The sequence below is a fragment of the Lithobates pipiens genome, unplaced genomic scaffold, assembly GCF_037356315.1.
Source record: "Lithobates pipiens isolate NorthernLeopardFrog02 unplaced genomic scaffold, aLitPip1_a1.2 Scaffold_27, whole genome shotgun sequence".
In the NCBI taxonomy this organism is placed as follows: Eukaryota; Metazoa; Chordata; class Amphibia; order Anura; family Ranidae; genus Lithobates; species Lithobates pipiens.
In genome coordinates this window covers 151,819,024-151,835,118 of record NW_027507788.1, presented here as the reverse complement: position 1 = coordinate 151,835,118, position 16,095 = coordinate 151,819,024, and the positions used below count along the sequence as shown (strand labels likewise).

The following is a 16,095-nucleotide window of genomic DNA, read 5'->3' as shown; positions in this document are numbered from 1 at the left end:
ACTTCAAACATGTCTGCATTTGTTTATCTTTATTACATGGGTTAAGAGAAGCTTATTAGTTTACAGAAAGAAGAAAACACTTTTTGTTAAGCTCACAGGAAGTGACACGAACACTGCATTTCTGGCGAGATCAAGGGACCCTTTCTATACTTCCTGAGAATGGCAGCCTGAGAAAAGAAAAGAAATGCAGACACTACGTCTACAGACTAGTAAGCTGCAATATATTGCGTTTTTGTTCTTATGCTGTGTGGACGGTGCTCCTTGGCAAGGTTGCCCAGCTTGACAAAATTGACTGGACCAACTTTCAAATCTTTGGTAGGCAAAAAACACACACATACGAAATTGAAAAAAATCCGTATTATTATTATTATAATACAGGTTTTATATAGCGCCAACAGTTTGCGCAGCACTTTACAACATGAGGGCAGACATTACAGTTACATTACAATTTGGTACAAAAGGAATCAGATGGCCCTGCTCGTTAGAGCTTACAATCTAAAAAGGAAGGGTCAATTGATACAAAAGGCAATAGCTGTGGGGGGATGAGCTGATGAAGTAAAACAGTATTAGTTAGAAACAGGATAGGCTTCTTTGAAGAGAAGGGTTTTCAGGGATCGTCTAAAGATGGATAGATTAGAGGACAGTCGGACAGATTGGGATAGGGAGTTCCAAAGGATGGGAGAAGCTCTGGAGAAATCCTGGAGGCGAGCATGGGAGGAGGTGACAAGGGAGCTAGAGAGCAGGAGGTCTTGGGATGACCGAAGAGAGCGGCTTGGTTGGTATTTTGGGACTAGGTTAGTGATGTAACTAGGGGCAGAGTTATGGGTGGCTTTGTAAATTATTGTTAGTACTTTGAATTTTAATCGTTGGGTGAGGGGAAGCCAGTGGAGGGATTGGCAGAGAGGGGTGGAGGACACTGAATGGCTGGTAAGGTGGATGAGTCTGGCAGCGGCATTCATTATGGACTACAGGGGGGATAGTCTATGTAAAAGTAATCCAATGAGGAGGGAGTTGCAGTAGTCAAGACGACAGATGACCAGGGAGTGAATTAGAAGCTTGGTGGTGTCATTAGTTAAAAAGGGGCGCATTCTGGAAATGTTGCGGAGGCTAAGGTGGCATGATTTGGACAGGGCTGTATTAGACTTTGAGGAGGCACAAATCCTGCATAGTGATTGTGTACTCGGGGCTGTCCTGTGATCTCAAATGGAATTTCGACAGAATTATCATTTTAATTTGAGCCTATAAAATAATTGCTAAGCATTCTTTAGTTCTGAACACATCCCCCTCAATAGATTTTAAAAATGGAGACTGCACAGTTATGAGTGATCACAAACCATTTTTTATGGTTTCCTCTTCTCTTCTTTGCTGACTGGTGAAAGATTTGTTTTGTCTAGTTTTCCTGTGGGGAGGTGTAAAGACACCATTTTATCCAGCTATGCATTTATTAAAAATATATTTTTACATAAGTACCTGAATCTGTCTTCATATTGGCTCTGCAATTCCCCGCACAGCAACACCGATACTGCAAAATAGAAGGACAACATTACAAACCAACGAGGGACATATTGCTTACAGGGAACACGCTTATTAGAGGGGAAAGCAAGGGGATGACCACTTTATTATACTACTGCTCCTATATTGTCCATTCACAAGCTGATGTTGGCCCATTGTCTGCAGGCAGGTCCAGTACATGGCTATGCTATGATGCAGGGTGCCCAGATCACACACTGGCTCAAAAGTATTATGAATTATTTGGCATATAAAGGGACTGACATGCATGGAGTTCAAATATGTATTTAGCTTTTTGCTAGAGTTCAGTTTAAGCATATTTTATGTACACACAGTACAATTAATCTTTTTATCAAATGATTACAGGTTTTTACATTTTTCACATACCTTAATACCCACATGCAGTAAATCTGTTAACTGCCCTAAGGAATTGTTATTGTAGCGATAACATTATCAAGTGTTATGCACACTGCTGTATTTTTCACACACTAAAAAGGAGAGAATTGGATAGTATGATATTTAACGTCAACTGTCTGTTTTAATTTCAGTTTGTATTGGCACAAAGGGCTAGAGTCAGCATACTGATGCAAAAGGTCATGCTGATCTGGTTTACCAATACAGTAAAACAAAAAGGGAGTAGTCTTGGCCAATAAAACCATTCAGGTTTAAGATTTTGTTTTTAGCCTGCGCTAGAAAAATTAAAGCTGGAATTAGGTTGCTTTGGATGGCAAAAACTCTTCTTTTTCTATTTATCTGAGCTGTACAAATACATTTTCCATTTGAGGACATTACTGTATTTGCACGATACCATGATGCCTCTTTTTATTGAGCTACTTTTGGTCAGCTAGTCAAAGTGAGCATGGTAACTAGGGTCGATTCTGAATTTCGGATGAAAATAAATGTGGCCAAATCTGAATTTCAGTGTTGTTTTTGGTGGTTTGGATTTCAAAAAGGCTTCTGGAAAGGGCACAAAGGAGTATCAAAAATGGTCATCATGGAAAGGCAGCGGTTTGCCAGAGTAAATTAAATACAGGAAATGAAGGCCCTTACAAAGGCCCTTGGGGACAGGACCTCTGAAATAAATCAGAAATGGTTTTACTGGAATTCCAACAACATGTAATTTTTTTTTTTAAAACATTTCTTAAGGTCATAACAGACATTTAACACTCACGTCTTTAGAAAAATTTGTCTCCCGATGTCCGGTTTACTATAAAAAATGAACTTAAATAATTGCTTCCAGGCCATTCTCATATTGCTTGTGGGCATGTGAAGCCCACAAGCATAATGTTCCAGGATACGTTGCAGCTGAGCGACCAGCATGCACAGCCCGTTCTCGCGCACGAACATTTTCACAGTATCGTAGCGCCGTCAACTTCTCAGGTTGCCATCACAATGGGTGGCGTCTTCGGAAGTGCCCACTCCATTGTGATGGCAATGAAGCCCTTGGCTCTGCCCCGACTCCTGGGAAATGATGACACACATCTCCCAGGAACAGTAGTGAGTGGAGGTGCTGAGGGAAATGACGTAAGGGGCCACGTGAGGAAGGTGAAGATTTGAAGGGACCACATAGCAACAGGCATGAAAAGGTAAGTTAAAAAAAAATCTCCAAATGTCATTTATTATATTATTTGCTGCACAGTAATGAATTTTTGTTTATTGGTGAAACTCCGCTTTAAGTACTCTTCGAGATATAATCAATGGCTGTGAGTCATTGATTGCTGTTTGCTTGGACAATAGTCCTCTTACACTTTTATTCCTCATGTGTCAGAGTTGTGATGGGGAGCTGTATTGGATGGTATCTTGACCCTTGATGGATCCCTTCTTGTCATTTTATCTTTTATCCCCTACCCTATCCTCCATGTCATTCTGGTCTCTTTCTCCCCTCCTTCCCCCCCCCTTTTTTTTTCTCTTTTCTCCCCTCTCCCTTGACAAACTAAGCCCCCCGGGCTGTGGACCGTGAACGCAACACTGTTTTATTCTTCCTCCACTATTATACTAGCATCGATTCCTTCTGCTATGCTGGGGTATCTTCTCAGCTATGAGTTTTCTTATTTCTCCAACAAAAATCAGGAGACACCTACACACTGGGAATATATCTTTATTCCATTTTTTGTACGTTATATATGTGGAAGTTCAGATTGCATTAAGCTGTTTAATCCTAAAAATGACTTCTAACCTTCACAATTATCGTACAGTACTTCTTGCTCTATTCTTTCTGAAAATTTTGATTTGTACACTGTTTTTCTGTAAAGTGAGGTGTATGAGGAGTATGAGGTGTACTTCTTTTTTTAAAGAAAGAAAAGCCATCCAGTTAGAAATTACTTTAAATCATGATTATGACGTGGTGTGTTCTTGTCCCTAAAGATGGCACAACTTAATTTTTCATGGTTCTGTTTTTCTCAAGAATACACCAAAATCTCCATAAGCGAAGAGGACATCTCTTTACCTCCTCCAAATAAAAGAGTTGAAATGGGCCATGCTGTTTTTGAAGATGTCGTGTTTGGACCAACACCATCACGATTCCTCCATCTTTTTGAAGATGCTGACAAGGTAAGCAATATCGGTAAATAGGCTACATGCCTTATCTTTCAAACTGAAATGAACATATTCGTGGAAAGCAGCATTCTCCTGAATAAAATATAAGCTTTTGTGCAGCTGAGTACAGCTCTCACAATTATTTATAAATGCCCCCCCTTCCCCTGACCACGTATCAGAAAGCATGTGTCTTCAAGAGGAAAAAAAGAATTGTACTTTGAAGGAGGTCTATGTGAAACAACACGGTTGTTTTTTTGTCCTGTTACCTACAAAGGATTATTCAGATAATAAACAGCAGACACATCACCACAGCAGTTGGCAGGTGTCAAAAAACAGATAATTGACTGAATGAGAACAAAGACGAATTCACTATTCCTGTTTCTTTGTATAACAGCAAAAAAGACACATTTCACTGCCGTGGATATTTTCTCTATATTAGCTGAATGAAAAAGGAAGCAAAAAGAACAATATTATATGTATTTAAGACAAGTACTCCATACATATTATATTTTCAATTTTCCATTGATGAGAAGCCTTCCTGAGTTTTTGAAAGGTTTGGACCCAACTCAATATGACATTTATAGTGGCTTTAAGGCAACACAGAGACATAGGGTGGTGCTCATCCAAATTATGAAATGTCTCCAGAAATTAGTTCCATAAAAAATAACCGTTTTCTCTAAAATATATAATATAAAACTCATAAAATATGCACTGGTGCCAAATAATATTGAACTGAGGCTTTCAGCTAATGTAAATATGCTTGCATTAGGTAATGATCATTTGGTTATCTCAAACCAAAACTCCAGCAAACAAAAAGAAAAAAATGACAGTAAAGATAACAATTAAGACCATTCCATTGTCTATTGCATTGTTTCTTAACACCAATCCTCAAGGCGCCCCAACAGGTCATGTTTTCAGGCTTTCCATTATTTTGCACAGGTGATTTGATCAGTTTAACTGCGTTAGTAATTACCACAGCTGTTTCATCTGAGGGAAATCCTAAAAAACATGACCTGTTGGGGCGCCTTGAGGACTGGAGTTGAGAAACACTAGTGTCTAGTACTATGACTGCTTTGCGATCTTTGGTCTTCTAACCTTACTTTTTACGTGGTTTTATGCCTAAAATGGCTACCAATTCTGCAAAAACAACAAATCAAAGTGTTACCAGAGTCTACCATAGGTGGCTGTAGTTGGGATAATTAACCCTCTACGCACACACACACATACATGGGTGACTTTGGACAGTAGCCATTTAACCTGCCAGCTTTCTAAGCCTAGTCATGAGGTTCTAACTTCCCAAAAAATTTTACATTTTAAGCGCCCCAGCTTGCACGCAGAAGTGAACACATACGTAAGTCAAGCCTGCATATGAAAACGGTGTTCAAACCACACATGTGAGGTATCGCCATGACCGTTAGAGTGAGAGAGATAATTCTAGACCTCCTCTGTAACTGGTAACCTGTAGAAATTTTTAAACGTCGCCTATGGAGATTTTTAAGGGTAAAAGTTTGTTGCCATTCCATGAGCGGGCGCAATTTCGAAGCATGACATGTTGAGTATCAATTTACTTGGCGTACCATTATCTTTCACAATATAAAAATAATGGGCTAACTTTACTGTTGTCTTATTTTCTAAGTCAAATTTTTTTATTTTTTCCCGAAAAATTGCACTTGTAAGACTGCTGCGCAAATACGATGTGACATAAAGTATTGCAACAACCGCCATTTTATTCTCTAGGGTGTCTGAAAAAAATATTTATAATGATTGGTGGTTCAAAGTCATTTTCTAGCAAAAAAAAAAAAAAACTATTTTAACTGAAAAATAGGTGCAGTCCTTAAGTGGTTAAACTTTCAAAGAAAAAAAAATGTTAGGCACTACTAAATAGTCATTAATCTATAAATCAAAAAATGCAATAACGCAAAAAGTCCCTTAACAAGGCTAGAACGCAGGCCGCTTTTGGAGCATACGAAAGGCACACACAGTGTGTCTCTATACAGTATCTCACAAAAGTGAGTACACCCCTCACATTTTGTAAAACACTGAAGAAATTACACTTTGCTACAATGTAAAGTAGTAGTGTACAGCTTGTATAACAGTGTAAATTTGCTGTCCCCTCAAAATAACTCAACACACAGCCATTATTGTCTAAACCGCTGGCAACAAAAGTGAGTACACCCCAAGTGAAAATGTCCAAATTGGCCCCAATTAGCCATTTTCCCTCCCCGGTGTCATGCGACTCATTAGTGTTACAAGGTCTCAGGTGTGAATGGGGAGCAGGTGTGTTAAATTTGGTGTTATCACTCTCACTCTCTCATGCTGGTCACTGGAAGTTCAACATGGCACCTCATGGCAATGAACTCTCTGAAGATCTAAAAAAAAAAGAATTGTTGCTCTACATAAAAATGACCTAGGCTATAAGAAGATTGCCAATGCCTTAAAAATTAAGCTGCAGCACTGTGGCCAAGGCCATACAGTGGTTTAACAGGACAGGTCCAGGCTTCACCATGGTCAACCAAAGATGTTAAGTGCACATGCTCAGCATCATATCTAGAGGTTGTCTTTGGGAAATAGACGTATGCGTGCTGCCAGCAATGCTGCAGAGGTTGAAGGGGTGGAGGGTCAGCCTGTCAGTGCACAGACCATACTCCGCACACTCCATCAAATTGGTCTGCTTGGCTGTCGTCCCAGAAGGAAGACTCTTCTAAAGATGATGCACAAGAAAACCCATAAACAGTTTGCTGAAGATAAGCAGACTAAGGACATAGATTACTGGAACCATGTCCTGTGAAAACATTATAAACTTATATGGTTCAGATGGTGTCACGCATGTGTGGCGGCAACCAGGTAAGGAGTACAAAGAAAAGTGTGTCTTGCCTACAGTCAAGAATGGTGGTGGGAGTGTCATGGTTTGGGGCTGCATGAGTGCTGTCAGCACTGGGGAACTACAGTTCATTGGGGGGAACCATGAATACCAACATGCACTGTGACATACTGAAGCAGAGCATGATCCCCTACCTTCGAAGACTGGGCTGCTGGGCAGTATTCAAACATGATAAAGACCCCACACACACCTGCAAGGCAACCACTGCCTTGCTAAAGGAGCTGAGGGTAAAAGTGAGGGACTGGCCAAGCATGTCTCCAGGCCTAAACCCTATTGAGCATCTGTGGGGCATCCTCAAAAGGAAAGTGGAGGAGCACAAGGTCTCTAACATCCACCAGCTCTGTGATGTCCTCCTGGAGGAGTGGAAGAGGACTCCAGTGGTAACCTGTGAAGCTCTGGTGAACTCCATGCCCAAGAGGGTTAAGGCAGTGCTGGAAAATAATGGTGGCCACACAAATTATTGATACATTGGCCCCAATTTGGAAATTTTCACTCAGGGGTGTACTCACTTGCATTGCCCGAGGTTTAGACATTAGTGCTTGTGTGTTGAATTATTTTGAGGGGACAACAAATTTACACTGTTATACAAGCTGTACGCTCACTACTTTACATTGTAGCAAAGTATAATTTCTTCAGTGTTGTCACATGAAAAGATATAATAAAATATTTACAAAAATGTGAGGGGTGTACTCACTTTTGAGAGATACCGTATGTTGGTGCTAACGATACCGCCAATAATTGTAAGTGCGCATTTGTCTTTTAAATATTAGAGAAAGAATTTTATTAAATTACTACACTGTGATCCTTTATTTTACTTCTTTTGAGTCTGTTTGTTAACTTTTCATAAAGGAGAGCTACAGTATCTGGAGAGTCTATGTTGGTGAACCCCTGTTACCACTACAGGATTCTCTGGCGCTGGTGAATAAGGAGCTGCGATTCGACACTACGTTGCTTTAACTGACAATTGTGTGGACGTGCGACATTGCACCCAAACAAAATTGATGTCCTTTTTTTCCCACAAGTAGAGCTTTCTTTTAGTGGTATTTGATTGCCTCTGTGGTTTTTATTTTTTGTGCAAAAAAAGAGTGACAATTTTGAAAAAAAAAAATATTTTGTACTTTTTGCTATAATAATTGTCCCCATTTTTTTTTTTTTAAAAAGCATTTTTTTTTCTCAGTTTAGGATGATATGTATTCTTCTACAAATTTTTGGTAAAAAACAAAATCGCAATAAGCGTACATTGATTAGTTTGCGCAAAAGTTATGCATTGTGGCCACTACCAGTACTACTACCTCAGAGTTTATTACTTAAGAGAACCTGGCATCAGCTTTGGCTGGTTTAGAGGGATGCTGCAGTTTGTGGGATTGTGGGGAACGCTAATTCAGGATGGGGGGGTCATCTTCATAGTGTCTCAGGGGTACAGGTTGGAATTACACTGTTACCCTCCTCAAAGATTTGTGAGATCCAGAGTTCCCATAGACCTTTCAAGAAAGGGCTTATTATTCCAAGCACTAGACTGTTTAGGGCGGCAAGGGGTGATTATGAAGGTCCCAGTTCCCGAAAGGAGAACAGGGTTTTATTCTAATCTGTTCACGGTTACAAAGCCAAATGGTGACATAAGACCAATTCTGGATCTAAGAGCACTGAACTGCTGTTATCTCTCAGTGTGGCCCTTTTAAATGGAATCAGTCTGCTCTGTCATGACCTCTCTCCAAGAAGGAGATTTTCTGGTATCCATAGATATCAGGGATGCATACCTGCATGTGCCAATATTTCAACCTCATCAAAGGCTTTGTCATAGAGGAACAACATTTTCAGTTTGTGGCTCTGCCCATTGGGCTCACAACCACACCACGGGTCTTCACAAAGATCCTAGCACCCGTACTGGGTCTTCTAAGATCTTGAGGAATCTTGATTGCAGGCTACTTAGATGATTTTGTACTCAGGGATCAATCGCTGCAAGTTTTGATAAGGACCGTGACCTTTATGGTCCAATTCCTGGAACATCTCGGCTGGATCATAAATTCAAAGAAATCGGCTCTAAAACCGGTTCAAAGTCTGAAATACTTAGGCCTTATCATGGATACAGTCCAGGCAAGAGTGTTCTTGCCTCCAAGAAGGGTTGAACCCCTAAAGGATCAGGTTCAGCAGGTAAGCCGAAAGATGCCCGTCTGTCCGACTCTGTATGAGTCTTCTGGGAAGAATGGTTTTCTCATTCGAAGCAATTCCGTATGCCCAGTTCCATTCCAGGGCATTGCAGCAGATTCTGTCTGCATGGAGCAGGAAGATACAGGCTTTGGATTCCTGCATGATCATAACCCCCAGAGCTCAAGGAAGTCTCGCTTGGTGGTTAGTAGACCAGAATCTGGTACAAGGAAGTTCTTTTCTTCCACTGTCGTAGAAGGTAGTGACCACAGATGCCAGCTTTTTTTCGGCTGGGGGGCAGTCATGGAAAGTTTCACAGTCCAGGGGGAAATGAATTTTGAAGGAACGGGGATTGCCCATTAATGTGCTAGTGCTGCGAGCAATATGCCTTGTGCTGAATTATTGGACATCAAAGTTACAGGGTCACCTGGTAAGGGTGCAAACCGACAATGCCACAGCTGTGGCCTATGTCAACCATCAGGGTGGCACCAAGAGTCGTCTGGCCTACATGCAGGTCAGTCATGTGTTATCCTGGGCAATAAGGCATGTGTCAGTGCTGTCTGCCGTCCACATTCCAGGGGTAGAGAACTGGAAAGTGGACTATCTTAGCCACCGACAGAAACATCCAGAGGCGTAGTGTGCAGCTTGTGGGCCCTGATGCAAAAGTTGACCTGGCCCCCCAAACCCCCCCCCCCCCCACTACCACCAGCCAGGATCCTGTGCAAAGCAGCAGAAAAGATGAATTAATAAAAAAAAACATACATACAGCACAAATATTCAATGTGTAAAAAGGATGAATAACCCCCCTGGGTTGTGGGCCCAGATAGACGCAGTGATGTAACTAGGGAAAAAAGTGATGTAATTTGTCAATAAGTAATCAATAAATAGTTAATAGAAAAGCACAGAAAAAGGCAAGCAATTAAATCAATAAAAGCAGAAATAAAATATCAATAAGACATAAAAATAAATAACCCTACTTGGTAGTGAAACCCAGATCCCCGGCGCTACAAAAAAATAAAAAATGTACTTAACACACTAAAAAAAATTGTGCCAACAAGCAATATATAAATTTATTAGGGATTAGGCACTATTAGGGAATGGATAAAGGAACTTAAAGCGGAGTTCCCACTAAAACAAATAAATAAATAAAAGTCAGCAGCAACAAATACTGCAGCTGCTGACTTTTAATAATCGGACACTTACCTGTCCCAGGGTCCAGCGATGTGGGGGTATCGAATTCCCACTCGTTTGCATGAGCCGTGAGCTGTGACTGGCCGCTCAATCATCTAGGACCTGTCACGTGTCACAGATGATTGCTTAGAGGGAGGAGGAGAGTTGATCTCCCTTCCTGCGCCAAGGAAAGTGACGTCAGGAGCCCAGGTACCGAAGGAGGCAGATTACGAGGGACTCCCTAGCAACACGCATTAAAGTGGTGAGTAAAAAAATGTTCTCCGATTTTTTTTTTTTTATTTTTTTTTTATGCACATCATGATTTTTTTGGGTGGAATTCCACTTTAACCTTATTATGAGGATTGAGGTAATAACTGCTAATCTCTACAAATGGCATCCAAAGTTTCTGCCATTATGGTACCTGGACTGATTCTTCTACATTGACCAAACTTTAGTCCTTTCTTTAGACTTTTAGCCCTTTTCCTTCAGAATTTCGACCATACATAGCTGTTAGTCTTGGTGATCTCCCAGCTGAATATCCTCCCCGTTCTAACTACCGTATATACTCGAGTATAGGCCGACCCGAATATAAGCCGAGGCCCCCAATTTACCCCCAAAAAACTGGAAAACTTATTGACTCGTGTATAAGCCGAGGGTGAGACATGGCTGTCCATCCCTGTGTGTCCGTCCATCCCTGTGTGTGTGTCCGTCCATCCATCCCTGTGTGTGTGTCCATCCATCCATCCATCCATCCATCCCTGTGTGTGTGTCCGTCCATCCATCCCTGTGTGTGTATCCATCCATCCATCCATCCCTGTGTGTGTGTGTGTGTGTGTGTGTGTGTGTGTGTGTGTGTGTGTATTCATCCATCCATCCATCCCTGTGTGTGTGTGTGTGTGTGTGTGTATCCATCCATCCATCCATCCATCCCTGTGTGTGTGTGTGTGTGTGTGTGTGTATCCATCCATCCATCCATCCCTGTGTGTGTGTGTGTGTGTGTGTGTATCCATCCATCCATCCATCCATCCCTGTGTGTGTGTGTGTGTGTGTGTGTGTGTGTGTGTGTCCGTGCAGCCTTGTGTGTGTGTCCAGCCTACCTGTGTCCCAAGCCTCCGTCCCGAGCCGCCGTCGTCCCGAGCCTCCTCTGTCCCGTGCCTCCTCTGTCCCGTGCCTCCTCTGTCCCGTGCCTCCTCTGTCCCGTGCCTCCTCTGTCCCGTGCCTCCTCTGTCCCGTGCCTCCTCTGTCCCGTGCCTCCTCTGTCCCGTGCCTCCTCCGTCCCGTGCCTCCTCCGTCCCGTGTCGTGCCGATGGATCGCCGCTCCAGGATCGCCGCTCTTCTCGGCGGCCATTCTACAATTCAAAAGCCGCGCCTCCGTCCTCCGCCTGTGATAGGCGGAACACTCAATTTCCCAGCAGCCTGTGTTCCGCCTATCACGGACATCCTCTCATACTCGTCCGTAGTATGAGAATGAACGGATGTCCGTGATAGGCGGAACACTGACTGCTGGGAAATTCAGTGTTCCGCCTATCACAGGCGGAGGCGGAGAAGGAGGCGCTGCTTTTGAATTTTAATGTCCGCCGTCTGTCTGCTCGATACGCTGATCGAGCAGTCAGACAGCGGTGACTCGAGTATAAGCCGAGGGGGCACTTTCAGCCTCAAAAAAGAGGCTGAAAATCTCGGCTTATACTCGAGTATATACGGTACTTTTTCCTTTTCTTTTCTTTTCTTTGTTCTCTTTACACCTTCTCTGGCTATCTATTTTCTCTTGATGCATTTCCATTTTGATGAAGGTAACAGAAACTTGTCTTCATGAGCCTCGGTATAATTTTTCCTTACCACACAAGTTATTTAGGGACACTTTGTACATTTAGTCATGTTCATTACTTTTTTCAGTATTTCTCTGTTGCACTGTACCTTCCTCTTTATGTGATATTTGTTGACTTTGTCTGCCCACATGTCTTGATGTGCTTTGAAACCCAATAAAACATATTCTTAAAAAGAAAAAAAAAAAATACTAGAAACGACAGTGAAATAAACAGAGCATCACTTAATGGGCTGGTAACAACAATGGAACGCATGATACATTCATTGAATTTCGGCTATCATCCTTGACTATATCGACTTCTTTCAAAACCGTGTTATCACAAGCTGATACAATTTGTGCTCCTTTGAATCCTATGTAATGCCTTCTAGTCATCATGGTTCATGGACCACAGCTGAGAACGCAGGAGATACAAATATACCATCAGATTATTGGTGTTTGTGCAACAAGGCTTGATAAGCTTTTGTGCTAACACTTTGTCACTTGACTTGCGGTTGCTCTTTTTGTAAGTTGGGTTATGAAAAGACCATTATTGCAATACTATGAAAATATCTCGTGTTCCTTGGCAAGAACTTTTAGAACCTATTGTATTGTTGGTGGTAATGACCATCCATGCCAATGAAGCACTACCACTGATCTCCTTTTGCATCTGCCTGCTTTACTTATATGGTAAGACTTAATAGAATTGTTCATATTGGGAAATAATCTGTCTGTACATGGAGACAGAAAAAAGCTCAAAAAAATGTCAAATGAACACAAAGAGCCACAGCCTTTAAAAATATTAGCTGTAGACAGGATGATATTATTATTAATGTTATCTTAAGATTTACTCCCATACATCTAAGGAGCTTACAATCTCATATCGTTACCCAGTCTTAGCCCTTGTACACATGGTCGGAGATTCAGACGGAATGTGTCCTATCGGACCGTTTTGTCGGATATTCTGACTGTGTGTGGTCTGCATCGGACTGTTTCCGTCGGAATATCCGACGGACCAAGTTTTCCAACTTGCCAGTAAAATTTTCCGACAAAATGCACCTATTGGACATACTCCGATCATGTGTAGCCTACTCCGACGGACAAAGTGCCACGCCTGCTCAGATCAAATTCCTAGACCAAAGCTATTGGCTACTAGCCTGAACATAGTCCCGTCGTAACGAAATAACGTCATCACGTTATGTACAATCGGATTTTCCGACAATTTAGTCCGACCGTGTGTATGCAACATCACTTCTGGACCTCTTCCGGAATTAATCCGTCGGAATTACTCCGACGGATTTGGTTGTCGGAATCTCCGACCGTGTGTACAAGGGCTTACAGACATACAGTTGGTACAATAAGGAATTGAACAAGTCACTATTTTGCTACGTAAATATATTTATAAATGTGCATGAAATGTTCACCACATGTTGGTAACAACCCATGCAATCCATACATACAAAGAAACCAAAACAAATAAGTTTAGAAATAAAGTTATGTGTAATAAAATGGAATGACAGAGGGAAAGAGAATTGGACACACTAACTAAAATGTATTTAATACTTTGTACAAAATTCTTGTTGGTAATGACAGCTTTAAGATGCCTCCTGTATGGAAAAACTAGTGGCATGCATTGCTCAGGTGTGATTTTAGCCCATTCTTCCACACAGTCTTCAAATCTTGAAGGTTTCATGGGCCTCTTCTATGAACTCTGATCTTTAGTTCTTTCCATAGATTTTCTATTGGATTCAAGACAGGTGATTGCTTGGGCCATTCTAGGAGCTTTATTTTCTTTCTTTAAAACCAATTGAGAGTTTCCTTGGCTTTGTGTTTGGGATCATTGTCTTGCTGAAATGTCCACCATTGTTTCATCTTCATCATCCTGGTAGATGCCAGCAGATTTTTATCAAGGAATGTTTTGGTACATTTTTCCATTCAACCTTCCATCAGTGATATGAACTTTGCCAGTGTTGTATGCTGAAAAACAGCCCCGCACCATGATGTTTCCACCTCCAAACTTCACTGTTAAGATGGTGTTTTTGGGGTGATGTGCAGTGCCATTTGGCTTCCAAACATGGTGTGTATTGTGGCATCCAAAGAGTTCCATTTTGGTCTCATCTAACCACACTATATTCTCCCAGTATTTCACAGGCTTGTCTAAATGTTGTGCAGCAAACTTTAAATGAGCTTCAACATGCTTTTACTTCAGCAATGGATATTGCATGGTGAGGGTGCGTACAGGCCATGGGATGAGTGCATTACTTAGTGCTTTCTTTGAAACAATTGTACCTGCTAATTCTAGGTCTTTCAGAAGTAAGAATGATCTCCAGTGTGTTCGCACAGCCCACGTGCAGAGCCCACCAGGAAGTCGGCACTGCGCTACGCTAATCACAGGCAGTGAGACATTTCCCCGATGCGCGGCTGCAGAGATTGGGAAATGTCTCACTGCCTATGGATTAGTGCAGTACAGTGCCGAATTCCTGTCGGGCTCTGCATGTGGGCTGTGCGAAGACACCGGAGCTCATCCTTATTCTGAAGCTCTCCGCAAGTTGTTCTCGGACAACTCTTCTGATGATTATTTTCACTCCTCTGTCAGAAGTCTTGAGAGGAGCAACTGGTCGTGGCTAGTTTATGGTGAAATGGTGTTCTTTCCACTTCTAGATTATGGCCCCAACAGTGCTCACTGGAACATTCAGAAGTTTAAAAATCCTTCTTTAACCAAAGACATCAGTATGTTGTGCAACAATAAGGTTGTGAAGGTCTTGAGAGCACTCTTTTCTTTTTACACATCATAAGATGTTTCTTGTGTGACACCTTGGTAGAGACACCTTTTTATAGGCCGTCAGTTGAGACTGAACCAGATGATATTCATTTGTACTGACAAGGGGCAGGATTTGTTACTAATTACTGATAGATCTCAGCTGGTGTCTTGGCTTTCCATGCCTTTTTGCACCTCCCTTTCTTCATGTGTTCAATACTTTTTTTCCTGTGTCATTGCATTTATTTACACATAACTTCATTTCTGAACTTATTTGTTTTGGTTTCTTTGCATGGATTGTATGGGTTGTTACCAACATGTGGTGAACAATTCATGTCAATAGCACCTTAGAAATATATTTACCTAGAAAAATGGTGATGTGTTCAATACTTATTTTACCCGCTGTACAGCCATTAAATCATCGGAGTGTCATAGAAATTCTGGGGAAAAGTGCTATAAGACTAGGTTCACACCTGCACTGTGCATTCCGGTTGTGGGAGCGGGAATTGCATTGAATCCTGCACCTGCAACCACCCTCCGCTGAATCGTGCTGCTCTTGTGAGACACGCAGGGCTGTAGTTCATTCTAAATGGCACCCCCCGCATCCCAGCCTGCAGCGTGATCATGGGTTTAAGAACCACTGAGAAACTGCATGGTCAAAAAAACCATGTGATTTCCATGCAGCCGTGTTTTAAAAAAGTTGCAGGCATCTATTTTTCTGCGGTTTACACGGCACAGCAGTCCATTCAAAGGAATAAGCTGCTGTGACCAAGCAAACATGGGCTGCATGGCCCACACTAGTGTGAACCCAGCCTGAGTGAGTGAGAGACAGATAGATAAAATAGATGTAGATAGATGCTGTAGATCAGGGGTAGGCAACCTCGGCCCTCCAGCTGTGGTGAAACTACAAATCCCATCATGCCTCTGCCTCTAGGAATCATGCCTGTGATTATTAGGGTCTTGCAATGTCTCATGGGACTTTTAGTTTTAAAACAACTGGAGGGCCAAGGTTGCCTACCCTTGCTGTAGTTAAATAGATACTCAAGATATTTTAGATTGTGTTAGATAGAGGGAGATAATACACTATATTACCAAAAGTATCGGGACTATTGCCTTTACACGCACATGAACTTTAATGCCATCCCCATCTTAATATGTAGGGTTCAATACTGAGTTGGCCCACCTTTTGCAGTTATAATAGCTTTAACTCTTCTGCAAGGCTGTCCACAAGATTTAGGAGTGTGTTTATTGGAATTTTTGACCATTCTTCCAGAAGAGCATTTGTGAGGTCAGGCT

At 41.8% G+C, this 16,095-nt stretch overlaps 1 protein-coding gene across 2 annotated transcripts in view; it reads left to right on the top strand.

Moving 5' to 3' along the window:
* Window positions 1-16,095, top strand: part of MORN1 (MORN repeat containing 1) — a 536,457-nt gene that overhangs the window by 317,808 nt on the left and 202,554 nt on the right. For both annotated transcript variants that reach the window (XM_077457667.1, XM_077457666.1), the window contains exon 11: window positions 3,914-4,059. In XM_077457667.1, the coding sequence (XP_077313793.1) occupies window positions 3,914-4,059 (146 nt within the window). The remainder of the gene's footprint in view (window positions 1-3,913; window positions 4,060-16,095) is intronic.